The 27,621-nt window shown below is 66.3% G+C and overlaps 1 protein-coding gene across 1 annotated transcript; it reads right to left on the bottom strand.

The window, feature by feature from the left end:
- Positions 1-3: 3 nt before the first annotated feature.
- NHSL3 (NHS like 3) lies at positions 4-23,960 on the bottom strand (the record flags this gene model as incomplete). Its single annotated transcript, XM_082329389.1, has 7 exons — positions 4-241; positions 474-3,386; positions 3,506-3,622; positions 4,010-4,127; positions 5,365-5,420; positions 5,647-5,802; positions 23,765-23,960. The coding sequence occupies 7 exons, from the start codon at positions 23,958-23,960 to the stop codon at positions 219-221; spliced, it is 3,579 nt and encodes a 1,192-aa protein (XP_082185515.1). The 3' UTR covers positions 4-218.
- Positions 23,961-27,621: the final 3,661 nt, after the last annotated feature.

Here is a 27,621-nt window from a genome sequence, read left to right as displayed (position 1 = left end):
AAAAAAAAAAAAAAAAAAAGGCAAAATAAAGCTGTAGTACTTAGGAAAGTGAAACCAACACCATTTTTGCATAAATATCATCAAGGCCGTGGAGGCTAAGGCTGTTTGCTTCTTGTATTAAGTTAGTTGCCAGTTCCACACTCATCTGTTGACCTGCCCAGGTCCCTGAGAGATTTGGATTCCCGTCCGCGGGGGCACCCGTCCTGCAGCTTCGTCCTTCAGGCCGTCTCTCCCCGTCCGTCTGCAAGGCAGGAGGGAAGAGCCCATCAGCCACCCTGAGCCCCAGCTTCCCGCAGCCCTGCCCCAAGTCTGGCCCCATCGCCGGGCTCTCCCGGCCGTCCCGGTGCCACCCCAGCCCCAACACGGCCCACGTGCTGCGCTGGGAGCCTATAGCTCAGGAGCCTATAGCTCAGGAGCCCGAGCACCTACAGCGGCATCGTGGTGGGGCTGAACCGGGCCCCCATCCCACCTACCTTGTGCAGGGAGGCTCTGAGCCGGCGGCTCCGCGGTGCTCCTGCCCTCCGTCCCCGAGGCCGCCGTCCCTGCCGGCTCACTCTTAGTCCTGCTCTCGTCCGCCGGCACTGCCTTGGCCTTCCCGTCCGGCACGGGGGAGCCCAGCGCCTCTGCGCCCGGCGCCTTTGGGCTCAGGGGGGAAGGAGCCGGCCCCGGGCCAAGCGAAGGCTTCTTGGCTACTGGAGGGGGGATCTTGCCAGGTTTTCGGTGGACTTGTGCCTTGCCGGGGCCCTCCTGGGCGGCAGCAGGGGCTGCCGAGCGCTGCCCCGAGAAATTCATCAGCTCGGCCACCAAGTTCCTCTTCAGGTCGGCCTGCGCCTCGGGGGACGAGGCCGTCTCGATCACCAGCTTCCTGGAGCTCTTGGCAAAGATGAAGCTGGCAGTGGAGGCCGGCGACTTGTTCCTGGGGGAGAGCTGACCGTCCCCGGGGGGCCCCTCGGGGCCGGGCAGAGCCGCTCTGCTGCCCGCCGGCTTCTCCGCAGCCTCACCGGAGGACAAGGCGGCAGCCTTGAGGTGCACGGCGTGGTGGAGCTGGTTCGAAGGCACCGCTTCTTTGGCAGGAGGGGGCTGCCGCGTGGACAGGGACCGGCGGACGGGCTTCTGGGGCGCCGGCCGCTCCTCGGCACCAGCACCGGCACCGGCTCCTGCGGGCGGCTCCACGCTCACGGAGCGCAGCCGCACCATCTGCAGCAGCGAGGGCGTGACGATGGGCAGGCTGGCATCCTCCTTGGGCACGGGGCTGCTCTTGCTCCGCGACGCTGGCTCCTTCTTGGCGTCTGCCCGGGGGCCGTTGGCCGCCTTCTTAAGGCTGGTTTGGGGCGGCAGAGCCGGAGCCGAGGGCGGGGGGAGAGGTGGCGGCGGTGGCGGGGGCACAGCAGCCTCAGGAGGGGGCTCGGCGGGGGAAGGCGGCTGCGGTGCGCCGGCCGGCGGGCCTTGCTGCTGGCTGCACGAGGAGACAGCGGCTGAGAAGGAGGAAGACGCAGACCCTGGGATCGGTGCCGCTTTCTGCCCAGCCGCCGGAGCCGGCGCAGCATCGGGCAGGCTGGAGAAACAGGCTTCATCCGGAGGGGGGAAGTCCGCCATGGACAGGTCGTGCTCCTCGGGAGCCGGCGGGGGCGGTGGGGGCCAGGCGGTGTCGGCAGGGGCCTCGCTGGCAGCCTGGGGGCTCCCCTCTGCCTTCTTCGCCGGCGGGGGAGGCGGGTGGTAGGCAGGTGGCGGCGATGGCGGTGGAGACTTGCCGCTGGGCTTGGCCGAGGGCTCCTGGCAGGCAGTGCTGGGCACCGGCGGGTCTGGCGAGGGGAGGAGGGGGCCGGCGGGGGCCGTGGGCTGCTGGGGCTTGGTGGGTGGCGGGGCGAAGGGAGCGGGCACCTTGGGGTGCGGCGGGATGATGAAGCGGTCCGAGCGGCAGGGCAGCGTCTCGGGGGGAGCCGGGTCCGAGGCCGAGGAGGAGATGGAGGTGAGGGAGGAGGACACGGAGAGCGCAGGCGACTGCAGGGAGCAGACGCGGTCCGGCTTCTGGGGCTGAGCCCTGCCCGGGGATACGGATGGGGGTCCCAGCCCCTTGGCGGGCAGCGTGGGGGTCCCGCTCTGGCTGGAGTAGCCGCTGGAGGGGGACATGGTGCGGTCAGACCCATCCGGGCAGCTCCACTTGGGCTGAGCCTGTGGCTCCCTCAGCACCACCGTCACCCCGGGGCTGCCCCGCGAGGCCTCGGGGGAACTGGTGCCGGCCAGGCTCTCGGAGCGGAGGCTGCTGGTCTCGCTCAGCGATGATGGGGAGAAGACCTCATCCTCGGCCGCGGGGCTGAAGGGCTCGGGCCGCGGGGACCAGGGCGCACTGCTCTCCCGCTGGGACCGCCGGTCGGGCTTGGGGGGCAGTCCCAGCACCTTGGGCTCCCCCTCGACCTTCTGGTACAGTGAGTAGGTCCTGCGAGGGGGGGCCGGGGGCTTCTTCATCTTCCTGAGGGAGACGCTGCGGGTGGAGGAGCGCTCGCTGGCCAGGCTGGCCGTGTCCGAGCCCTCCGCCTGGCTGCTTGTGCTGTAGGCGGGGGACGCCCGGCCGCTGCTGCCCCCCACAGCCAGGAGCCTGGGGCCTGCAGACGAGGGGCCGGCGGCGGGCTTGGAGCAGGAGCTGGCGAAGCTGGCGGAGCTGTAGACGCTGACTTGGTCAATGTCGGAGCAAGCCACGGCATCTGCCTCACCCTGCGGCTCGGGCTGCCGGCGGTCAGAGCCACCCTGGGAGGAGATGGTGGAGCTGTTGGAGACGATGGTCTCCGTGGACTGCGAGTGGCTCCAGTTGTCGCTGGAGGAGGAGGGCTCGCGGCTGCGGGCGCTGTACTCCGAGAAGCGGGCGAGGGAGCGCACCGAGGCCGGGCTGGAGGACACCAGGCTGCAGCGGCTCAGCGTCCGCACGCTGCTCCGCGTCAGGGCCACCACGTCCACCATGGGCGGCAGGATGGCATTGGGGATGATCTTGGACATGTAGGTGCCCTGGGGCGAGATGGACATGACGGGGCTCAGCAGCTCTGGCGGGCTGGCGTTGGTGGTCATGCCTGGCACAGCCAGCGACTTTGGCCTCGCCATGGGTGACAGCTTGGCCGCTGTCTTCCTCCCGAGCAACGTGTCGTCGTAGTAAACCCGGTTGATGTGCTTCTGCAGGGCTGTGTCTGCCTCCTCCAAGGCTCCCAGGCAGATGCGGGCGCCTCCGGAGACAGCCAGCGGCTGCAGCTTCCCATCGATGGTCGGGATGCGGATGGCGTCAACAGAGACCTGCCCGCCGTTCAGCAAGGGCTGCGGCGCCTGGCTGCCCCCGCGCCCCGCCTGCCCTCGCCCATCAGCCTCGGGGCGTCCCTTGGCTTCCCGGCTGTTCCTGAGACCTGGAAGCAGGGAGAGACAAACCCGGCGTGATCCCAAGGCAGACGCACCAAGCCAAGGCAAACAGAGCCTGGGCAACAGGATCAGACCCTAAAAATCCCCCTTTGCCCTCGACACTTACCCAGCTCCTTCTGGACATGCTGAGGGATGCCCAGCACCGTTGTCCTCCTCTCCTTCCTCTTTTTGCCAGCCCTCTCCGAGGATTTGGGAAAGGAGTCGTGCGGTCGGAAGGTGGAACCTGTAAGAGGCGCGAGCGGGTCCAGCCGGCGTGAGGGGGGCCCTGGCCGGGGCATCCCCAGCGTCCCCAGCACCCCCACTGCCGGGGATGCTCCAGCACAAGCCGGGCTCAGGCGCTCGGCACAGCCCGGAGAGGCACCAGCAGCTGCCAAACAGCCGCGCAGTCTGAACAGGGAGGAGACGGTGTCTGTCCGTCCGTCAGCCCCCCTCGCCCAGCCCAAGTGCTCTGACTCAGCCAGAGTTGCTCTCTTCTCTCCAAGGGCCCCCAAATCCCCGCGCTGACTCGTGGCCACGCCAACGCAGAGGCCAGCTTTCCTGCCATGCGCCCTGGCCCCTTCGCACCCCCTTGGCTCGCGTCACCCGGCCCCGCAGCCCCCCAGCTGGGTACCTTTCCGCTGGATCATCTCGGAGCGGATGGAGAGGGCGTCCTCAGAGGTGCTGTCTGCGGCACAGGAGGCCGCCCGGCTCCGGACGGACACGCTGTCATCCTCCGAGGATGCGCAGGACTGTGTGGGCAGAGAGTGGGCTCAGGCGGACCCCGGGCTGCGGGGACGGAGCTGCCCCGGCCCCCACCAGGCCCCTTCTCCGCTGCAAACTGACTCCGCAGCCCAGCGCTGCCGAGACAAAAGCTTCTCCGAGGGCCAAAGGCTGAGTCAGCCACGCCGGCATCCAGAGTCCTCCCACCAGAAGCGGGGCCGGGATCAGCCCCAGGGACCCTGCGTGGCCTCACAGCCCCCCGGAGAGCAGGCGAGCCGGGGTCCGACCCGCCAGAGGAGCAGCCAAGGGAACCGCCGGCCTCAGCACTGTGCCAAGCCGAAAATGGCCCCATGGCTGTGCCCAGCCCTGCTGCGACCCTGAGCCCGGGGCTGGAGGGCTGCCACAGCTGGGAGAGGGGCGTGGGGCTGAGGCGGGGAGGGGACGGGGACAGGCAGGCAGCGACACGGCTGCACCGGGGACCCGCAGCACGCACATGTCCCCCTGGGCACAGCCAGCGGCACAGCCCCGCAACAGGCACGGCCTCCAGTGCCCCCCCATCCCTCCAAAGCATCTCTCGGCACAGGCGGAGGTCGGGATGAGACGCATCAGCATGAACCACCACCCAACCCCTCCACCACGCCGCCCTGAGCCTTCCCCCGGGGCTCTGCCTGCCCAGGGGCTCCCGACTCCCCGCTGCCGAGGGGTTAAGGGGGCCGAGAGCCAGCGGGTGGCAGCGGCTTGAGCAAACAGGGACCGGTGAGGTGGTGGCAGCGGGGTCAGGGCCCGGGGAAGCAGCAAAGCCCAGCTTGGCCAAGAGAGTGGGAGTTTCTCCTCGTCAGCAGCCAGGGAGGGGCCCGGCCACGGGGCTGGATATGGCCGATGGTCCCTGTTGCACCGCCCCGTCACCCCACCTCGCTCAGGGCTGCCAGGGGACACCGGCGGGGTGGGAGGGGGGGACGGAGGGACGCAGGCACGGTGGGGGTCCCTGGGCAGAGCCCCACAAGGCAGGGCAGGACGTGCTGAGGCTGGGGACAGGGACAGGGACAGTGACTCATCATGGGGCAAAGGGGACAATGCCGAGGGACGCACGGCCCCTTCCCGCCCCACAACCGCCCGACCATGGTCCTGCAGCCTCGGCTGGTTCCCCCTCTGCCCCCAGCCCCCAAACACCACCCAGGGGGGACAGAGGGGCCACCCTGTGTCCCCTCACCCCCAGCGCACCCCAGGAGGGCTGTGGGACAGAGCTGGCTCCTCGGCAGGGCTCACCTGGAGGCTGCTGGTGTCCCCGTGGTCCCAGGCACTTTTGGTCTGCTTCTGCTTCTCTGCGGAGGGAAGGCAGGGGGTAAATCCCTCCGGGGGAGCCAGGGGAGCCGCCAGCCAGCGAAACGGCTGCCGAGTCCGGCACTGCTGCCCGCACACCCCAGCCACCGCTGCCAGCCCCAGCGCTGGACTCTGGTCAGCCCCATCGCACCGCCCACGGAGCCCAGCCAGCCAGGAGCTGCGCCCTCCGCCGTGTCCCCGGGCCACCCCGGGGCTGGGGACACCTACCCTGGTGCTGCAGGGACTTCAGTCCCTGCTGGGCCTGGTTGTGCAGCTCCTCCAGGTGCGGGGGCCGCGTGCTGGGGAAGAAGACGTTGTCGCGGCATTCCTCGTCCGCCGTGTACTGCACGCTCAGCCGCTTCTCAGCCTCGCCCTTGGCAGCGCCTGCGGAGACAGAGGGGTCAGCTTGGCCGGGGGGACACAGCCACGATCCCACCGATGCACCCCCACCCACAGGATGCGGCCCCAGCGGGCCGGGAGAAGCGCTGGGCGATGACAGCCGGCCCGGGATGACGTTATCCCACTCATCTCCGAACCGGGCGCTGGAAATGCCGTGCGAGAAATCGTATCCCACAGCTCTGCCTGGCTGGTCGATATGCCGGAGTCGGGCTGTCTCCACCGTGAAGCCGCAGGGTTTTCTCCCCATCGGCCGGAGCGGAGCAGGGGCACGGCACCGCCCTCCTCCCCAGCACCTTCGTTAGGAGCAAACGAGGCAGCAAGCTGTGTGGGGCTGTGGGCAGCTGAGCGGAAAGGGGCAGCACAGGGCGGTAAAACGAGGATAGAAGGACGATGACTTTGCCTTTGGAGGGTTGCATCATCCCCAGGCCTTGCAAAGCACCCTAAGAGCAGGGACTCACCCCATGCCCAGGCAGGCTGGGAACTGCACAGACGAGGGAAACTGAGGCACAGCCTGGTGCAGAGACCCCAAAGGACCCAAATCCCCCCCTCTGAGCCCCCTGGGTGCTGGAGGCCCCACATACCGTGCCAGGGGCCCTCCACACCCCGTCTCGCAGCCCCCTCCCCACAAACCATCGCCAGCACCCTGGGGCGCCCATGACCGGCTCCGGGCGCTTGCTGGGGGCTGCACCTGGCATCGCCCGGCCAGGGCACCGCAGCACTGCGGGCACAGCCCTGCCTGCTCCTGCCTGCACACCACTGCCTGCTGCGAAGCCTCAAACTCTTCCTGCCTGGAAAAAAACAACTCCAGGCTGAGGAAGGGAAGGGCGAGCACAGGAAACCAGCGGGGCTGGCGGCAGCACCCTGGGGACACGGGCACCTGCTGCTCAGCATCGTCGGCGCCACGCACCCATCCCTTGTCCCCCGTGTCCCCCGTCCCCTCCCGGCCAGCCAACCCAGGCAGCGCGGCGGCCGCGGTCCGGCTCCGGCACACAAAGGAGCAGGCCCCGAACAATGGAGCCGGCCCGCCCTGCCGCGCCATGCCGCCACGCCGGCCTCTGCCTCCGCCGGCACCCGCGGCATGGCGAGCAGGCACCGGGGGCACGGCCAGGCCGGGGGAGCGGGTGGCAGCGCAGGGTATCCCTATGCTGGTGCAGGGTCCCTGCAGGGGACACGAGACACCCACAGCCCCCCCCCCCCATCATGTTCCCCTTCCCCTCAGCCCTTTCCTCCCCCAATTTCGGCAGCCCCTCGCCTGATGCCCCCACCCTGGCACAATCGGAGCCGCCTTCTGGCGAGAGGAGCACAGTGATTTATTCCGTTAACTTCCCAGCGGACGAGGCCGGGGCTGGGGTGACCTTCCCTGCCCTCCCCCTGGGATGGCAGCCCCCCCTGCCCACTGCGGGTGGGCGAGCACCCGGTGCCGGGCAGGCAGGGGTCCTGGCGGCAGGGGTTGTGTAAGGACAAGGCACTGCTCCCTCCCTTCCACTCACTCACCCTTCTTCTTGAAGAAATCCAGAAGCAAGGAGAGGTTCCTGCCCATGAAAACCACCATGGTGGCCGGGGAGAGGGTCTGGTCCCCGCAGGAGTGGGGGCTCCACCGCCCCCCACGAAGGCTCTGCCTATTGTGCCGGGGCGGCTCTCGCCCAGCCGTGTGCCAGCAAGGCGGATGCTGGCGGCCCCCCGCTCCCTCGCTCCGTCCTCATCCGCGCAGCAGGAGGATGCTCGACCGGGCGAAGAGGCTCCGGCGCAGCTGCCTGCGCGCGGGGAAAAGCCTGACCCCGGGGATGGCTGCGCGGCGGCAGGAGGGGACAGCCCCAGCTGCGCCCACCGTGATCCTCGGTCACGGGAAGAGGAGAGCGGGGGCCCCTCCTCTGGCCTCCCCGCTTGCCCCCAGCTCTCCCGCCTCCTCCCACGCACGGCACTGCCGGGGCAGGGATCCATCCTGCCGGGCTCAGGGCCGGGATTTCTCCAACTCCCTGCTCTCGCATGCCTGGGACCCCCCCAGGACCCTCCTTGCCTGCTCCCCGCTGGGCACAGCATCCCCCCGCGCCCCCCCCCAAACCAGTTGCTTGCTTCCACAACAGCACAGCCGACTGGGAGGAGCTGGGAGGCTTTTCCTCCGGCGAGCACCGGCCCTTGGGATGTGGCACAGCGCAGCCGACGGTGCTGGTGTGCCCCCTCCTCATCCGTCCCCAGTGCCCCCCAGGACCCGGTGCCCACCGCAGCCCCCCAGCCCTGCCAGGGAGAGCCCTGCTCCCGGCACGGCTCAGCCCGCAGCGGAAGGACACAAGCCATCACGGGGCAAAGGCTGTTTTTCCTTAGGGACAGGGCGTCCAGCATGGCTACGTCACGGTCACAAGAGCTGGCAGCACTGAGGGAGAACAAGGTCTTGGACCAGTCTAACCAGTAGCTCCAGCTGCTGGCGCGGGGGCACGTGAAGGCAGGGGCAGCAATGCCAGGCGGTCAGGCACCGGCACGGACGGTGGCACTGACAGCCGCCTGTCCGCACCGCACGAGGTGCTGCGCGCTCCCGGGGCGGTGGGTGCCAGGGAGCCCCGTGCCATCTGGCAGGCAGCAGGCAGGCTGCCTGCCGCAGCGCTGCCCCACGCAGCAGGGGAATTTGCTCATTCCCAGCCACCCGTCCATCAGCCCCAGGTGCCCAGCGCCTCAGGGAGCCCCATCCCTCCCATCTCCAGGCGTTTTGCTCCAAAAGGTGAAGAGCTCCCAGTATTTACCCAGCGGGCAGGGCTGTCCTCGTGCCACCCGGGAGCCGACGTGTCAAACCCTCCTTCTCCTGCCCTGCCAGCTCCCCGTGGGCTGCGCCCAGGGTTCGTTGCGCCAGGACGGAGGTTTGGCTGCAGATGGAGCAGCGTTACCCAAAGCAGAGAGCGAGGGTCCCACCGGACCCCAGGCATTGAACGTGCAGCCCGAGGGACGGTTTGACCTTGCAAAGGGCACCTCTGCACCCCCAGCTGGGCAGCTCCAGGCTTCGGGAGGGTTTCTTCCCCTGCATCTCCTAAATGGCCATAACAGCAAATATAAGCAGTGCCCTGCAGCCCCTGCTATGCATAACCCAGCACCCTGCCTCCAGCACGGGCAGGATCGGCCCCGCTGCCCACACGCTCACCCAGAAGGTGCCGGCGGCTGCAGGCAGACGCTCCCCAGCTCTTTTCACAGCACAAGTGGAAAAGGGACATAATTAAAGGGCTGAGGATGCACAAAGCGGGCAGCCACGTGCTGTGCTGAACGCTGCCCTCTCCTCTCCGGGCAGCCCGTCACGAGCCCCAGCGAGGGCCACGGCCGGCGGCGGGTGAACACAGCCGAGAGTGACGCCAGGTCCGGCCCTCCGGGATGGCGGGTCCAGCTCTGCCTGCATGGACGGGGTTGCAACGGGAGCCCCTGGCACAGCACCGGCAGCTCTGCGAGCCCCTGCGGATGAAGGGGGACCGTCCCCCCCTGTGCTGCCGGTCCAGGACCCACGCACACCTGAGCTTCAGCCCCGTGGGTCTGCTGATGGCAGCACACATGGAAGCTGCTGCCCAGGGCTGTAAGGACATTCCCAGGTGCCGGCAGACAGCCCGTCCCTGCTCCTCCTCCCGGTACATGGCCCATCGCCCATGAGGACCCAAAGGGCCTCGAGACTGTCCCTTGCTGATGGAGACACGCGTCCCTCTCCTCAGCAGTGCTGGCTGCAATCACCCAAAGGATAATCCGGGCAGGACGCCGTGGCCACCGCCCAGCCTGACCGCGGAGGAGCCTTGTGCCGAGGGCGGACACTGGGGAGCGCGGCGGCGTGTGAAGAGCAGTCTCCGCTTCTCCTCCCACTCCCTGTGACCTTCGCTACCACGTCCTCCTCGCCCGGATGGCCTCGCCCCGGCTCTGTCAACACACGGCAAAACCTCCTGCAAAAGGGACTGGAAAAGGGGGGAATCCAGGAGGGAGAGAGGCCTGATCCCACGGCAGAGGCTGCAGATCTTGGTGGGCCGAGGAAGCCGCCGCAGCTGCAGCCGGTGCCGGTAGCAACACGCCCGGTCGGAGCGGGCGTCCTGTCCCTCGTGCATTCCTTGCGACGCACCCTGCATCGCCCCATCCCCTCCAGGCTCAGCAGCATTGATCTGACACACGTGCCTCGTCCGCACGTGGCAGCGGGATCCTCCCAGAGAAGGACCGGAGGCCTCTCGGGGCCCGGCACTCTCTCAAGGACAGTCTCCCTGCCTCGGAGCTGGTATCTGCTGCTACCGGTGCCAGGGATGGTCTGGAGGGAGCAAAGCATCCCCACAACAAGGCAGAGCGATAGGAAAGGGCAGGGAACCCCAGGCACCCTGCCTTCACCTCTGCCTGCTCCGCTCTGTGCCGGCAGAGAGGGGCTGGAGGGCACCAAGGTGGGAATGGGAATGGCTGCACAAGGGAGAGCGCGGAGCCGAGACCCCGAAGGAACACGGCCGGGGCTGTACGGCCCTGGTCTGGCAATGCTGCAAGCGGGATACGGTGCCGGCCCAGCTCCCTCCCAGATCTGGCTTTGCCATGATGCTGCTCTTCACACGGGCAGGGTCAGAGGAGGAAATCCTGGCTCCTGTCCCCCTCCTCGCCAGGCCTCTGCCTCCTGGAAGCCGCAGGTTTGGCCGGACTCCGCTGCAAACATCCATCTTTGCCTGCACGGCACTGCCCTGACTTGCCTTCTCCCTGCGCAGCGGCGGGTCCTGCGGCAGGAGGCAGGGAACAGGCAGCGAAGCTCCCTGCCCGCCCCTTCCACCACCACTGACTCACCGGAGAAAAATGGGGAGGAGGGGGGAGCTGGCAGGCGGGAGCGAAGGGGCTGCGAGGTCCCCAGGGGAGGAAGGGGAGGAGAACCTGCCTGTGTGTGTCCTGCTGCTCAGCGGGATGGAGACCTCGCCTCCCTTCTCCCAGCAGCCGGGACGGTGCAGAAGGCAGCGAGAAGACCCCCTGCCCCATGGGGTCGATGCTCTCCCACCACTCTGGGGCTCCTTCCCACCATGTTGCTCCCAGGCATTGGCCAACACGGTCCAGGCGTGCACCCAGGCTTGGGGACCGCCCTGCTCCCCGTGCTGCAGAGGGGGCAAAGTGGCAGTTGCCTGCGGATGCCGTAAGCGTGGATAACGCCAGTGGGGTGCACCATGAACCCCAGCCCCGAGAGCCCCAGGGAGCACCCAGCATGTAGATGCCGCCATGGCTGTGAGAGCCCCCGTGCTCTGCTCCAGCATCCAGCCCCTCCGCTCCCTCCGAATCGGCCTCTCCCGTTGCAGCACGACCAGCCGGTTCCCCAGCTGGCAGGGTGGCCCAGGCAGCCCTGCCGGCATCTCCCCGTCGGGAGCGACGCCACCTCTTTACGAGCCTGAGCTCGTCCACCTTTCCCCTGGGCCCATCACCTCCGCTTGGGCAGCTCCGTGGCCCTGGGTGGGACCTGGCACCCGCCTGTGCCACCCTGCCCTGCCTCTGCTCCCCGATCCTTGGCTAGCGAGGGAGGCCGGGGGGCCAGGGGCTGCGGCCCCGCTGGAGGCAACCAGCCTGGCCACCCTCCCTCCCCGAGCCCTTGTCTCTGCACAGGATTCGTGCCCCGGGACACGCCGCAGGACCGTGCTCTCTCCAGGCAGGATAAGAGCACGATAATATTTACCGTGGCTCTGGCCATGCAGCCCCCCGCCGCCAGCCGAGGGGCTGCAGCTTGCCCTTGGCCTCACTTGAGGGCTGCTGCTTCGGCCAGGAAAACATCTCCGCAAAGCAAATAAACACGACCCGATCTGCACTGCTGGCTCAACTCTCAAACACGATCCCACGCAGAGACAGGAATAAAATTAATTTCAAATGGGAAAACAAACTCGGGTCATTTTCTTTCTCTAAATCATAGTGCAGAAAACTGCCCTGCATCGCCCCAACAAGGCAATGGGCCACAGCAAAGGAGCCAGCGCAGGGCGAAACCCCGCTCGGAGGAGAGCCGTCGCCCGGCCAGCCGCCTCCAGCCGCGGCTGCTGTCATGGCAGGAGCACACCTGGTTGTGCAACAGGGCTGCATCGCAGCCGACTTGGCCCTGACCTTGGCTGCTGCCCCACGCGCGCCCCGCAGGCAGCCCGTGTGTCATCGCGGACCCCGGGCGAAGGTCTGGCAGCAGCCCACAACGGGGGTCCCGGCACTGCGGAGGGAGGCAGGACCACCCCGATGCCCGACTGTGCCCCGCTCCCCTCCCCAGCCCCTGTTCCAGCCCAGGGAGCCTCGGTCCCACCACATCCCCACCCCACACCCGTCCCCTCCCCAGAGAAGCCACCAAACAGGTTTGAAGGTAAATAACAGCCTTCCCCGGCCAGGAGCCAGATCCGGCCAGGAGCCAGATCCGGGCAGGAACGGCCCAGATGGGGAGCGCAGGGCGGGAGAGGGCGACAGGCAGCGCCTCGAGAGCGACACGGGGCCATGGAGCCAACGCTGCCGGGACGCACGGCCGGGAATGAGCCACCGGCACCTCCTTCCTCGCCAGAGCTGTAACTATATATAAAGTCCACAGCTTTATTACAGCCCTGCTTCACCTTCCCTTGGTGTCCTCTCCTCCACTTCCCGTGCCCACTGCCGTCACGGCGCCTGCGCGGTTGCCTGCCGCGGTGCTCGGAGCTGGCTGCGTCCCCACGGCGCGTGCCGTCATGCCCGGCGTGTTTGCAGGGTACCGAGGGTGCTCTGTAAATGGCAGGCGTGCCTGTCACAGCAGGTACTTGGCTTCACGCAGGAGCAAGTCCAGGAGACGGATTAGGGACAAGACCTTGCAGGTTTTTCCATGCAAGGAACCACCGTCCTGCAGGCAGCACCCAACCCCGCTCCTGCCCGCAGATCTCTCGCTCGGCAGCGCTGGCAGGAGGCGGCGAGGAAGCGCCAAGGAGCTGCCGATCCTTCACCAGGGATTGAGACAGACACGGCGACGCGGGATCAGGGGAGGAGATGGGAGGGGAGCTGTCAAGGGGTCTGGGGCTGCCACCAAAATGGGGTGGGGGGATAACCAGCAGCAGAATGGCAGGTCCCATCCCTGCCTCTTGGTGATGGGGTGCCTGCCAAGCGGGCACGGCCCGGCATGTCGGAGCCGAGCACTGGAGGCAGCTGCCTGCCCGGGACACCCATAGATCACCTCCTCCCCTGCTCCAGGAGCAGAAGGGAGCACCGGGAAGGGCTCAGCCTTCCGAGGCGAGTCCGGCAGGCCGGCACACTGGGCTGGCGGTGCCGGGAGAAAGCGCCTGTGTAAATCTCGGCGTGTCCCCCACCGCGGCGGGCCTCTGCCCTTATCTGCTCCCCCGGCTGTTTGCGGAGCCGGCCCAGCGTGGGTCTGGCACGAAGAATGGCTGTGAAGGAGAAAAGACGCCCAGAGCTGCTCAGCCCACCCTGGAGCTGCACGGCAAGAGCCGGGGCTGCCGAGGGGCTCCACCACCGGCCCCCGGCTAGGGCAGGCACTGGTGCCCGCTGCCAGGGAGCCTCACGGCCATGGGTCACCCCTCACCCCAAACCTGCCTCCCCCTGAGGCATTTGCCCCTCCAACCTGCCCCAGCACCCACTGACGGGGACATGGGTGCCAGGGGACCCCGCACCCAGGGAGCCCCACAGCGGCTGCAGCCGCATCCCCGCTGACTGCGCGGGGCGCAGCCTGGCCGGCCGCCACGTTCCTCCACCCTGACTCAGCAGGGCCCGGCGGGGCCGTCCTGATAAGGAGGCGATAAGAGGCTTCGGTCTCCCTGGTGCTCAAGGACCTTCCTTGGCAGCTCCCGGCGGAGACCAGCCCGGGGAGGGGAGGCAGGGGATGCACCCCAGAGCAAGCTGGGCCCCACTCTGGCACGGAGACGGGGACACGCGGGTTTGGCACTGGTGAAGCAGAGCAGGGAGGCCCAGGCACAGAGCGAGGCGGCAGGGAGCAGGCTGCAGGCAGCTGCCTGCAGCTGGTAGAGCGATCACGGCAGCCCTCAGCCATGCTCCCGAGGCTCCTGCCTGGGCAACCCTGTCCCTGGGGACCGCTGCTCTGGCCCTTCAGGACCAAAAGACGGTGGGTGCCCACGCCGCCCCGCGCATGGCAGAAGCACAAAGGCAGCTGCCGATGCCTGCCCAGGCCTGACCTGCCGGCAGTGGGCACAGCGGGGCCAAACCAGTGCTCCCAAGCAGCCTGGGACGGAGAGACGGGAACTGGGGGATGCTGGTCCAGTTGCCCGTGATACGCAATTAGCCTCTGACCCAAAATCCAGAAGCGCCCAGGGTCTCCCAGAGTCTGGGTGAGGGGCAGGGGCGAGATGAGAGCGACCGTGGGGGCCCGTCCGGCGGGTGCCGGCGCACCCTGCCCCCAGCCGGTGATCCCGGCTGCGCCCTCCGAAATGCTGAAGCGACACAATGCAAATTCTTTTGCTTTGTGGCCGCCACGCCGTTGCCATGGAGCCGCCGCAGAGAACAAACACAACTCGCCCCATGTTTTCTCAGCACCTTCCACCCCACGGCCTTCGGCCCCAGTGCCAGCCCTCGCCTCGCAGGATCTGCCCCGGCTGTATTGCACGGTCCCGGCATTGCACCCATCTCAGGGCATCCGAAACGGAGCAGGGCTTCTCCCGGCCAGCCCTGGGGAAGGGCAGCAGCGGTGGCACGCATCCCCCAGCAGCCCCGCGGCCCTGGTTCAGGGACCGACAAGAGGCACCCAAGCCTGGCGGGGGGATGAAGAGGGGATGGGGGTCTGGACGGGGACGGCACAAGAAAAGGACAAGGACTGCACCAGCGATGCTCACACGAGGCCCCAAATCCCCTCTCCCACGGAGACGGCTCACCCCATCGCCGGCACCGCTGTGGTTCAGGACATAGGCAACGGGACGGCGCCCGGCAGAGCCACGCACGGCGGAGAAGAGCAGAAGCCCAGCTATGACACAGCCTGGCCGGCGGCACCCAGCCCTTCCTGGGCAGAGACCACAACCAGAGGATGACTTCGGCGGAGAGGAGACCGCAGCCAGCCAGCGAGGAGAGGCGGACAGCAGAGAGCCTGCGGCGAAGGAGATGCCGTCCCTGTGCGGCCATGGGCGATTGGTGTAACCGCTCCTGCCTCAGTTTCCCCAGGCCCTGAGCAGATGCTGCCGGCCGGGGCGTTTCGGCACCCTCTCTCCGTGTGCCCACGGGGTCTCCCCATCCCGGCCCCTGCCTCTCCGAGGCAGTTTCGCTTGGCATGGTCGCTCCCCGGGCCTGCGAGGGGTTGACTCCAGGCCCTGCTTACCCTGTGGACAGCTCAGCTCACCGCACCTGGGCAGCCGCTGACTGTAAAGACCAAGGGAAATGGGGCATCCAAGGGCAGGAGGGACGGCGGGGCTGGCAGGAGAAAACTGCCGGGTTCGCACCACCCCGGACCCGCTAACCCCGCTTGTACCAACCCCGGACCCCTGCCCAGACACCGGTCAAGTCCCCTCCCTGACTCAGGCAGGGCTGGGGACGTGGAAATGGTTTAACAGCATCAGCAGGGAAATCAGCAGCCCCAGGACGGGGACGACGTTACTGCAAGAGACCTTCCCTGCTCCCACTGCCCCGCTCCCACGGATCGACCGCGGAGGGAGCTCACCGGGACCAGGCACCCTCCAGGACCGATAGTTCAATACTTGGGTCCAGGCTGGTGTGGGACCCTTTCCCCTGCTCCCCTTCCCCGCAGAAAAGAGCTCCCCCTGCCCCCTGCCTCCTCCTGGGCTTTTCAGCTGCATCTGTGGAGCCGGAGCATAAAGAAGCGGAGTTATCAGTGCACAGACAGACAGACAGACAGACGCACGCAGAGCGAGGCAGGCAAGTGGCGCAGGACGGATGCAGGGGGGAGCAGCTCGGTGCTCTCTGCAAATGCTCCCAGATCTGCCGCTCCCCGGGGCGCAGCAAGGGAAACCGAGGCACGGGATGGGAGCGGAGGCCGAGGAGGAAGGCGACGCCGGCAGCCCTGGGTCCCTGCTCCGAGCGCTGGGACGCCACTTAGAAAAACAAACTGGTAACTAATTCAGCGGATGATCTCTATCTTGATAGCGCCGGCGAGCCGACGGCTGGTCCCCGGCATGTCGGTGCAGCCCCTGCGTGCAGCCGGAGGTTCTTCCCCAGCGCCAGCACCTGGGGTCAGAGGGCCTGATCCTGCCCCCTCCAGCACAGGGAGGGCAGGGAGAGCGAAGCCAGTAGCTGCGGTGGCTCAGGTCCTGCCCAGCCCCATGCCGGGGGCAGAGCAGAGGCAGCAAACTTTCCTGATGCAACCCCCGCAAAAGGCACCGAGCCGGGACCCCCCGCAGCCCCTCCCCGGGCAGCCCCATCGCTCCTACCTGCCCCCGGCTTCCCGGCGCGGCCGAAGGGCCAGGAGGAGCTGGCCTTGACGCCCGCTGGGCTCCTCTTGCGGTGCGCGTTGCCCATGAGGCCGCTCTCGCCCTCCACCGCGGCCGGGTGGAGGAGGCCGGGGCGCTACATGGCAGAGCCGAGCGAGCTCCGGCGTGGCCCCAGCGGCCGCGGGAGACGCCGGCTCTCAGCCGCCGGCTCCCATCCCTCCAGCTCCGGCGGAGCTCAGCTCTCGCAGGCGGCTGTGCCGGAGCCAATGGTACAGGCAGAGAGGAGGGGCCTGCCGGGATCACCCGTCGGATCCCACGGCACCCTCCCAGCCCCATCCCTCCGGCAGGGACGCGTGGGTGTCGCAGCCAGGCCGAGCGGGCAAAGGGAGACTCCCGGTCCCCAAACGTCCCCAAACATCGGGACAGTTGGGCACAGTGCTCGCCTCTGGCCCTGCTCCCATCTCCCCTGGAGTTTGCCACGCTCCGCCGAGCCGCCACCATTTCTGCCTCTCCCTGAGCACAGCTCCGACAACCGAGGCTACGACCCCCCTCCCGGGTCTTGGGGGTCCCAGCCCCATGGGGACACCCCAGCCAAGCCTGGCACGGCACGGCCAAGGCTAGAACGGGACTTCCAAGGCTGGAGTGCAGCACCCGAGGACGCGGGCTGGGTCCGGCCATTGCCCAACCTCAGGGCGAGCACCCACACGCCCACAGGTGGATGTTAACCCCCTGCCACCCTCTCCATGGGCACTCCTGTCTCTGGGGCAAGTCACAGCCGGGCAAGCTGCAAGAACATCTGCATTCGTGCTGGCTCACACTGCCAGCACCTCCTTCCCATGCCCTCCCTGGATGCACCCCGGCTTCTCCCCGCTCCGGACCCTGCTCCAGCTGCATGGGGTTTTGCAAGCGTCGAGCCGGCTGGGGCTGGCAGGGGACGGGCAGCTCGGTGCACGGGCAGCGCCGCTCCAACAGCTGCCCACGCTGCACGGACAAGCCCCGCCGCTGCCCGTTCTGAAACGCGTATGCCAGCCTGCCCCCTCCCAAGCCCAGTTTTCCCTCCTGATTTTTAATTAGAACATTAAATGCTGCGAGGGCAGGGAGGGTCAGCCGGCCAGGCGGTGGGCAATTCCTACCAGCAATGTTTATCTTCCTTAGGTGATTCATCAAAGACTGGGATAAATAGGAAGGAGAGTTTTGTGGGAAAGGCACAAAACTGGGGAGATGATGCAAAAAAAAAAATTAAAAATCAACCAGCAGCTTTGTCCTGACCTCCCAAGGCGATCAGCAATAAATTAACCTTTGGACTTCAGTCGCCTTCTCTGCAATGGCAATATTGATGGTTCAGTTTCTCACCAGCTTGGTTTGCTCGGTGGGACAGAGACCACGGACGGTGCCTGGCACCAGGGCGGCCGTACCAGTGTCCCCACGTCTGCTGTGGGAGCTGCTAAGGGAATGGGGGATCCAGTGGGAAACTATTCCCTGTTTCCCATTACTGGCTGTACCCAGTTCAAGGCACAGCCTTTCCGTCTCAGGGCAGCTGGGATTAAACAAGGTCATGGTCACAAGTGCAACAGAGCAGAGGTCTCTGCCCAGTGACTGATGGAGATGATTTTTCCCCTGGGCTGCAGGAGTCGGGTTGGCCAGCGGCATCTCCAGCCCAGGCCAGGGCTTCCTCCCGCTGCCCGGCACCCCCGGGCCCCCCTGGGATGCACACCCCCTCGCAGCGGCTCCAAAACAGGGTGCTCGGACCCCCGTCCCGCTCACTCCCCCTCCCCGGTGACGCAGGGGGCTCCTCCGCAGCCACAAACAGCTTTCCCAGCGAAGCACTTCTACTTCTCTCCCTGCAAGAGAAGGAGAGGCTGGAGCCTGCAACTGCCCCAGATTCAGCGAGACACTTCCCCCTCCTCTCCCAAAACAGACGCCCTCCGTGCCAGCACCTGCCTAGCGAACGCAGCCACCGCCGGCACCGGAGCTTCACCGCCCCCAGCCGCAGCAAGCCACCGCCTCGGAGGTGCCGAGGGGGCTCCGAGAGGGAGCCGAGCCCCAAAAACCCAGCGAAGCCCACGTGTGCCATAAATACCAAGGGGCTAGTGGGGTAACTCGCAGCCACATGGCAACCCAGCTCCTCCCGAGTCCCACGTTTCAGTCCCTGCCGTAGCTGGGGGGCTGAGAGCAGCACGGGCAGCTCCAGCATCTCCGCAGACCCCACGTTAACCTGTGCCGCTGCCCCATCGCTGCTTCGGGACCCTCTGAAACCCGGGGACAGGCTGCACTGCTCTCATCCTTCATCCCAGACCTGGGTTTAAATCGCTGCACCAAAAATCCGCTTGGAAAGCGTGGCAGGGGAAGGGAAGCATTTGCAGCTCCCCCGGCACGCAATTCCCAGCACAAGAGACATGCTACAAAACCCAGTTGTGGAGTAGCTGGTGAGAATGGGGAACTGGGAGCAAGGGATGCCGACTGCAGGCAGAGTCTCTTCTCCAGGCCAGAAACCTGTGGTTTTATTCACTGAGAGGACTCTGATAATAGCAAGGCGCTAGGAGCAGGGGGGAAGCTGCTCATGAGATACAGATCTTGTCATCACGGCGTGACCGCTTCAGGCACATCTGATCGTCCCAAAGTCACGCGCTCCCTCGGTCAGAGCGGCCAGCCCAAGCACGGGGCGGCCAGGACCCCTCTGTGCTGGCACGGGGGAAGGATCCGTCCCTCCTGGTGTTTTATCCCTCCCTCCTGGTGTTTTATCCCTCCCTCCTGGCGTTTTCCAAACCTGATCCCGTCACCGAGCAAACACGGAGCGGGAGCCGAGCTGCCTGAATGAGAAAGGAATTCAGCCCTTGTTCCCTTCACGGGGAAGTAAAGCTCAGCGAGGCAAAGGTAACACAAAAACCCCACTTAAGATCCCCAATCATTAACAGAAATACATAACCAGAAAGGTTTCAAATGATTTCCTGCTCAAGCCGGAGTCCAGGCCGGCTCTGCCAATGACAGCTCCAGCTCCAGCCCGCAGAAGCAGAGGGAGCTCAGCTCCCTGCTCCGGGTAAGGTATTTTTGATCCGTGCAGGGTGGGAGCCACGGGGACCAGCCCCGGGCTCTGGCTCCCGCTTGGCAGGGAAATGCTTTTTCACCTCAGCTCTTCATCTTCCAACGGCTTACGTTCCCATCGCTGCTGGAGTCAAAGTCAATGATGATATTGTCTTATGAAATAAGACCTTCCTTCTGAAGAGAAACATGACTCCGGTGAAATAGTTTTATCGGATCTTATGGAACGTTATTTGCAAGAGTAATTCTTCCAGTTGTCTCCAGGTGGAATAGCTGTGGTTGCAGACACACCTCTCTTTGTTCACAGAGCCGCTCACCATTGCCAGCTCAGGCCAGCCAGGGGATTCCTGCTGCTCACATTTTCTCAAGTGTCACTCTCTGCCTTTTGCAGATTAACAAATTCATTCCCACACACGCAGGGAAACAATCCCGGGGAGCGGGAGGCGCGGGGGCCGCGGGCAGCAGTGCCTACACCTCTCCTCCCTCCTCCGAGTTGAAAAGCTCAGGACTAAAACACAAAGCCTGTGTTTACACCAAACCACGTGCCGTGCAACAGCAGAGGACGGAGGAAATCAAGTGTCCGGGGAGATTTCGCATCTCGGTTATTATCAGAGCAACACGCAGGGACGGCCCAGCCCCAAATTACCTCGAGGACTCACGTGCACCTCCACCACGCCACGGTGTCGAGCCCGGTGCCGCCGGCTCATCACGCACACGGCGAAGCCACCTTGCACGGTTTCCAGCAGCGCTTGCCAGCATCACGAAGCAGCTGTGCCCATTTAAAGCTTCATTTTTAACATCACGGTGACCCCCCCCCCCCCAGTCAGGAAATCTGTTGCTGCCGGACTAAGCTGGCATCAAAAGGAAAAAAAAGCCAACCCTAATTTAATACTTCTGGAACATCAACTCCTTTACTTCAACGGGGAATTAAGAAGAATATTGCGAAACCCGGATAAAGCAGTAGCCAAAAACCAGACTAAAACCACTCGCAGGCAGCAGGACTCCACCACCGCCCGCTCGGGGAGCCCGGGGAGCGGGAGCAGGCTCGCGGCCGCCGCGCCGCCGAGGGTTAACAGGCTGCCTTCATCGGGGGGCTGCAGGCAGCGCTGGCAGAGGGGAAGGAGAAGCTTTCGTCTTTCCTCGTCCCAGCTTCCACCAGGAAAAAGCAGCCACACGGAACAAACCGGAGCCAGCCAAGCACCCCAATTCCTCGCTCCGTGTTAGACGCTCGGTACAGCCCAGCCGCTCTCCCGCCTCGGTTCCCATCCCAGGGGTTAATCACTCCTCGGCCTCCCGAGGTTACTGTGGAAATAAACACGTTAGGAATCGCGAGGGGCGATCGCGGGGTAGGAATACCACAGGGACGGGGCCACGGAGGTGCTCAAAGCAGCAGGGAAAACAGCCTGGGGCTGGCAGCACCCTGGCAGCCACTGCACACGCCAGGACGGAGCGTTACGGCTCGCAGCAGGAATTATCTCACAGCAAAGAGTTGCACCCGCATAAAAAGGGGATGCTGCAGCCAGCGGGGCCCGTTCACCCAAACGGGGCAGAGCATCCAGTCGGGAAGCAGGAGAGGACTCGGCTTCCAGCTGGGATGGAGCCGTGCCCCCGCTCAGCATAAAGCCGCTGGTGCTCCCTCCCGCAGAGGTGGCCTGAAACTCGCCCATGAGCAGGATTGCTGCCTCTTTCCTCTACGCAGCTCAGCTGTTTGCGCGGCCAGAGATGGGATCTCGGATTAGACGGACCCACAGGTTTGATCCAAAGTGGAAATGCTTTCATCCTCCTGCTCCCATGATTTCAGTGCTGAGCAATTCCAACCTTGCTGACACCCAGGTTGTGAACGGGCAGATGCCCAGGCTGAGGAACTAGCCCTGACCCGCGTCTCCCCAGGACGGCTTTCCTCGCTCCCCCCCGAGCCATCCCAAGACCCTGTGCAGCCCCTCCCCGCTCCCCCGCAGCCAGGATGGACCGGGGACGGTCGGACGTGCCCTGTCCCCCCTCCATGACCAAAGCACCTGCGGGAATGGCAGGATGACGGGCCGGGTCACGGGCCTGATCCAAACCACCCCCCAGCACCGCGCAGACACCGGGGGAAAGCCGAGCGCACCCAGAGCCTACAAGGACCTGCCAAAGCTCTCCGCTCTCCCCTCTCCCCCTCCCACGGCTCCCAGCTGATGTTTGGAAGAATTCCCAGGCTGGGGCAGAGCCCAGCTGGCTCCTGCCATGTGAGGGCTCGTGGTGTCGGCAGCGAGGCCAATGCAGCCTCTGGGCAGGTCAGAGCTGCATGTGGCAGTGGCCAACGCTGCCAGCTCCAGTGCGCAGCTCTGCAGCCGCAGCCGCCCTCGGAAAGCGGCCGGCACTCGGTGCTGCCGGAGCCATCACTCCTTCTGTTCCCACAGCTCAGCCCAAACTGCCGCTCGAGGCTTCCCGACCCCCGTCATACAGGGAAGCGTTATTCCCCATCTCACGGGGAAGGATGCTGGTAACCCCGGCACGTGCTGGCGGTGGCCTGAGGATGCTCGTGGCCGCAGCCGGGACGGAGGCGGTTAAGCAGGGTGGGGCTCCCGGCGCGCTCTGCACGCTGGAAGCGCACGGGGAGGGTGATTCAATCATGCACACAAGCTGCAACCATTGCACATCGGCGCTGCTTCCCCGCTGCACACCGGCGAGCAAGCGGCGATGCGGTGGAACGTGGCACCTCCCGGCCGCACGCACGCCAAGGGGGACGCCGTGGGCTGCCAGCACAGCCGCAAGCACAGCCCGGAGGGGCCGGCCGTGGCACCGTGCGGCCCCTCCATCGCCAGTGCGGACCACGGGCGGGCAGGCACTCAGGGCAGCCCTCCCGGACACGGGGATATCTAATTGAGCGGTGCGGTGGCGGCACGGTGACGGAGCCCCGGCTGACACGAGCGGCAGGCTGCTTCGGCGGGGTGTGCTCGCGGCGGACGGCGTGGCAAGCGGGCTGGAAGTCCCCGAGCTGTGACCCTGATGGGCAGTGACTTCGCATTTTGAGGATTCGCTGGTGAACGATACAACTTTAGGGGGAAAAAAAAAATAAAAAAAATAAAAAAGGGAGGGCAGAGCTGCTGGGGGCGTTTCTGCACTGCAAAGAGGAACATCACATGCTCCGGCACATCTCATTTTTTCTGCTCAGGTTTCAGCGTCGGGCTGTGGCAGCGGCGTCCACGCGCGGCAGGCCGGGAGGGAGGCACCGGCAGCATCCGAGGGATCTGCTAAGCAGAGAGCCCGGCCACTTCCCAAGACGCTTCTGCCTTTCTACAGCCACTCCTCTCTTATCACAGATCTCTGTGCGCTTCTCCAAGCGGTAAACGTGCCTGCATGCAGCCCTGGATGCCTGGAAATTCACTCCCCAGGGCAAATCGAGGAAGAAAGTCCCAGGCGACGGCACCCGGCTGCGTTTGGGTGCCGCAGAAGCAGCCTTTCCCTTGGCAAGAGCGCGGCGACGTCCCCGCCGGAGGTGCCCTGCAGGGAGGGCACCGGCGTGACGCAGACAACGTCCCCGATAGCACGGGGTGGGAGAGGCTAAGCCCTTCTCTGCTGCATGGGGCGATACCTCCAGTGACTGCTGCCGCGCCGGGACACCTACTACTGCAAAACAACCGCGCCGAGGAGCCGAGCATGACCAGACACGCCACCACCCATCGCTCTGCTGAAGGTCCCGGCCCACGGGAGGCTGGGCTGAGCCCACAGATCCTCGAAACGTGGCCCCAGGGTAGCAAAGGGAGGGCACCCACAGCACCTTCCGCCGCAGGATCGTCCCGGTCAAGGTGGCAGGGACGTGGCTGGGTTACGGAGGCAGCACCCTGCGAACGGCCGGGACGAGGGCCATATCTAGGACAGGAAGGGCCACACCTGGAGCACGCAAACACCCTGCCCAGGAGGAGGAGGAGGAGGAGGAGCGGCTGGCGTCCCTCCAGGTTTCTCTCAGCCCCAGTGACCTTCTGACTCAGCGGAGAGAGAACCTACCCAGTGAACCGGCACCAGCCTCGGGGCAGGGGCGAGATTGCACCGGGGACTGCCGGATCCGGCTTGCTGCCGCGGCAGCGGTGGCCCCCATGGCCACCGCAGCCCCCATGGCCACCACCACCACGGCCACCTCCTTCAGCCACCTCCGCTGACACCACGGCCAGCGCCACCACCCCTCCTGGCCACCACCATGGCCAGCGCCTCCACCCCTCCTTGGCCACCTCCACTGCCACCACCTCGCCTCCTTTTTGGCCACCACTGTGTCCCCTCTTTGACCACCTCCACGGCCACCACCTCGACTCCTTTTCGGCCACCACGGCGACCCCTCTTTGGCCACTTCCATGGCCAGCACCTCCACGCTTCCTTGGCCACCATCGAGGCTCCTTTTTGGCCACCTCCACAGCCACCACCCCAACCCTCCTTGGCTTCACCGGGACTCCTCCTCGCCCACCTCCATGCCGACCACCGAGACCCCTCCTCGGCCACCTCCACGGCCACCACCGAGACCCCTCCTCGCCCACCTCCTCGGCCACCGCCGTGACCCCTCCTCGGCCACCACTCCGGCTCCTCCTTGCCCACCGCCCCGACCCCCCCTTGCCCCCCTCCCCGGCCGCCCCCCCGCCCCTCACCTCGTCCCTCCGCCCCGCCCGGGGGGCTGCCGCTCTTCCTCCGCCGCCGCCGGCCGCGGAGCCAGCTGAGGGCCCGGCGCAGGGAGCCCGCCCGGGCCTTCCTCCGCCGGGGGGGAGCCGCCGCCGCCGCCGCGCCGCCGCCGCCCCGCTCCGGCTCCCGCTCGCCGCCCGCCGCAGGTGCAGCCTCGGCGGACATGGCCGCGGCGGGCAGCGCCCCGCACCGCCCCGCACCGCCGGCAGCCGCTGCCCATAGGGCCGGGCCCGCCCGGCTCCCGCTGCAGCCCCGGCTCCGGCCCCGGCCCCGCTCCGGGCTCCCGCCGAGCGCCCGGCGCCGACGGAAAGTTTCTGCGGGGCGGGGCCGGGTTGCGGGAGGCCACGCCCACACCGGCCCCCGCCCCCCCCCCCCCCCCCCGCCCCCGTGGCCACCGGGGTGGCTCCGGGGCAAGCACCGGTCCCCCGGCCGTGCTCGCCCCCGCGGTGGGTCCCGCGCTCTGCGGGCGGGGGGGGGCCGTGCGGGGGCAGCCGGGGGCGGCGGCCGCCCCTTGGGACCCCCCAGCTCCCCCCCCCCCGCCCCGCACCGCCCTTCCCGTGGTGCTGAGCATCAAGGAGAGAACGGGAGCAGAACAGTCTGTGTGGGACCGGAGCAAGTAATTACAGCATCGTCACCCCCCGGAGCGGCGTCCCGCAGAGCCGCGGGGGCGGTTGTCCCCGTCCCCATCCCCGTCCCCGTCCCCAGGAGGGGAGCCAGGGCCAGTGGCCATGTCCTGCCCTTGCCCTCTCCCCGCAGCCACCATCGGTTCCTCACCTGCCGAGCCCGAGGGTGACGCTTGCCGTGTCACCGCCGATGGCAGCGCCCGGGGGGGGGACACGGCGCTCCCGAACAGCGGCCGACCTGGGCGTACCTGAGGCCACCGACACGCTCCCGTGAAACACCCCGTGCCTCGCTGCTTCTTGTTGCTAATAATAAATCACCTCCTGAAAATGAAATGACACCCGGGGCGGGGGGAGCTCAACCGCTTGACGTGGCTCTGCCAGCCTCTCCCTGCAGCCTGGGAGCTGGCCCGGGAACGGCAGCGGCTCTCGTAAAAGATTTCACCGCTTGCTACGAGCCTGCGTTGCTCGGGAGCATGACCACGCAGATCCAGCCGCGAGGGGACAAGAAGATGCACAAGAACCTGGGCCAAAGCGGTGATGCATCCCGAGCAGGTCGGTGGCAGGACACACGGCAAAGCCGGAGGCCATAAGCCCGGCAAGAAAACAGGTGGTTTCTGCCGCATTTCCACGCTCTGGGCTCAGTCGGGGTTTGGGTCCCTGTGCGGATGCGTTTCCTGATGTGAAAAGCTGCATCGTTGCATTTAAGCCGCATCCTTCCCGGAGGCTCGCAGGGGCCTGGCCGCATGCCCGGAGGAGTTTGCCAACCACTGGAAACGACTAGAAGAATTTATAAAGCAAGAAGCCTGTCCATCCGCCGGGCTTCCCGGCGCGTTGCCGTCTCCTGTGGGATTCGGTCGCCGGCAGCATGTGTCTCGTGGGCTGTGCAAACCTGAGCAGCCCGCTGCTGTCCAGTGGCACCAGTGATCGGGGACAGGGACACGACACCAAACCTGGGGCGAGGCCTGCAGAAGGGCTGGGGCTCGCTGGGCTTTTGTGCCTCTGCCTCTCACCCCCCCCCCCCTTCGCCCCCCTGAACCTGAACTTGAGACCTAAACGAGCGCTGGCAGCGTTGGGCAGTGATTTTCTGGCATCCTGGCCCTGCCATGATCCCGGGGGAAGAGCTCCTTCCCGGGGAGAGGGCTGAGCACGCCGCTGCCCTCCGAGGCTTTACTGACCCGCACCGGGGTGAACTGAGCTGGGGAAAAGCTAATCCCCAATTAGGGCGCTCGTGTTGACTTTCCACCGCCGGCTCCGACTTCCGAGTCATTAGCCTCCAAAAAAAGATCCTGTTTTTCACATCTTGCCCCTCCTCGGATGGCAGCAGAACCAGTTTGAAAAATACATTTGCACACAGTTACAGGCCATTGTCCAAATAACCACAGCAAGAGGGAGAGTATTCGTTACCCTCTGGGGAGAGCTCTCGTCAGATGGGTGAGGAAAGTAGAGGAGGAAGGCGACGAGGAAGGTCATCCTCAGCTTTCCCTCTCTTCCAGTCCCCATCCTGGTGTAGAGGGAAAGTCCAGGGGCTCCCTAAAGCACCAGCCCTTCATGCGGAGCCCCAGGAAGCTTTACCCCCTCCCCAGAGAGCTCCAGCGCCGGCAGCGTGCCGGGGTACCCAGCTGCATAACTCATTTTCCGCTTGCACGGCCAAGATGGTCACAAGGATGCCAGGCGCCTCGCGGGGAGGGCAGCCGGCTGGAGCTCAGCTCCGGCGAGGCCGAGGCAGACGGGAGGGGAGGCAGAGAGGCGGGGGGCTGCCATGTGCCCTAAGAGCCCCCGTGCCTGACCCCAAATGGCACCTAAGGGTGCCAAAATACATCGGCCACCGGCCGTGCCATCACGTGCTTCAGCAGCCGCCGACATTCCTGCCCCTCACACCAGGATGGCACAAGCTTGGTGCAGCCGGTGCATTGGGGTGTGCTCAGCCCGTCCTCTGCCCCCGTTTCCTTCCCCTTGCCGCAGCAGCGGGAGGGATGGCTGCTCCCTCATTACTCATTAACGTCTCCGGCGCTTGCAGGCGGCCGGGACAAGGTCCTCATGCGGTCGCCCTGGCCCCACTGAGCCCTGTGGGTGCTGCTTCCCACCCCACTGCATCCCCAAGCAGGAGCCGCTTGCTCCAAATCCCTCCCGTGGGGACGGGAGCCGGAGCTGGAGCCGCTGCTCTCCGTCACTCGCCCCAGGATATGGAAAAACCCAGCGACGAGCCCTCTCCGCCGACGCTTGGGCAGCAGTGACCCTGCTAGCGATCGTTGGGACACGGGGACCGATTGCTGCGATGCTTAAAATCAGCGTTGTGCTCGCTGTTTTAAAAATGGGTTTTATAAAAGGGTCCCTGGGCCATAAGTGCCATCAGAAGGACGAAGGCGAATGCTCCTTGCTTGGGTGTGTTGTACATGGAGATGGCAATGAATAAAAAGCAGTGGTTGCCCCCTGCCCGGCTCCCTTGTGCTGGGAAGGGACGGCTCTGTCACGGCCTCCCAGGAGCATCGCCCGTGCCTGCAGCGGCCCAGCCAGGTGGCCACGAGAGGCAGCTCCTGCTCCTGTGTGAGCGTCCGGATTCAATGCAAAGGGAAAGCCCACGGGAAAGCCAGCACAGCCTCGGTGCTCGACAGGCGCAGGGTGCCGTGTGGGGTGTCACGGACACGTCGGCTGATTTGCCCCGTAAGTGCCCCACGGGCAAGCGGCAGGCGCTCGATGGGGCTGATGGCACGTGGCAGCCCCAGACCTGGGGTGTGAAATCCCCCAGCACGGCTCGAGCGTGGCTGGCAGCCATCAGCTCCAGGAGGCAGCTGGGGGAAGAGAGGGACGTCACCAAAACCGGGTGTCCATCACCGCTGCTTCAGGCCTGACCCCGCCATGTCAGCCCCTGCCAGCTCCGTCACACAAACACACGGGCTGCAAATAACGTGGGTCACTTGTTGCGATGGCTGCTTGTTACAGGGCTGTTGGTGCACGCTGAGGTCTGCACACACGCGCACGGACACATGCACGCGCACGGACACACAGACACGCGCACACACCGTGGTGGGCATTGCAGGAGCGCGGCCGAGCGCTGCTTGGGGCTCCCGTAAGCCCGTGGCACGGGGTGGCGCGCACACACACACACACACACACACACGAGCTGCCATGGGAGCTGCTGGGACAGGCAGCCTTGATGCAAACGTTTAAAACTTGGTGTCTGCGAGGGTTTAAAGCCCGCGATC

This window comes from Platalea leucorodia (genome assembly GCF_965183815.1).
Source record: "Platalea leucorodia genome assembly, chromosome: 18".
Classification (NCBI taxonomy): Eukaryota; Metazoa; Chordata; class Aves; order Pelecaniformes; family Threskiornithidae; genus Platalea; species Platalea leucorodia.
The sequence above is the reverse complement of the archived record's forward strand: the minus strand, read 5'-3'. Positions and strand labels throughout refer to the sequence as shown.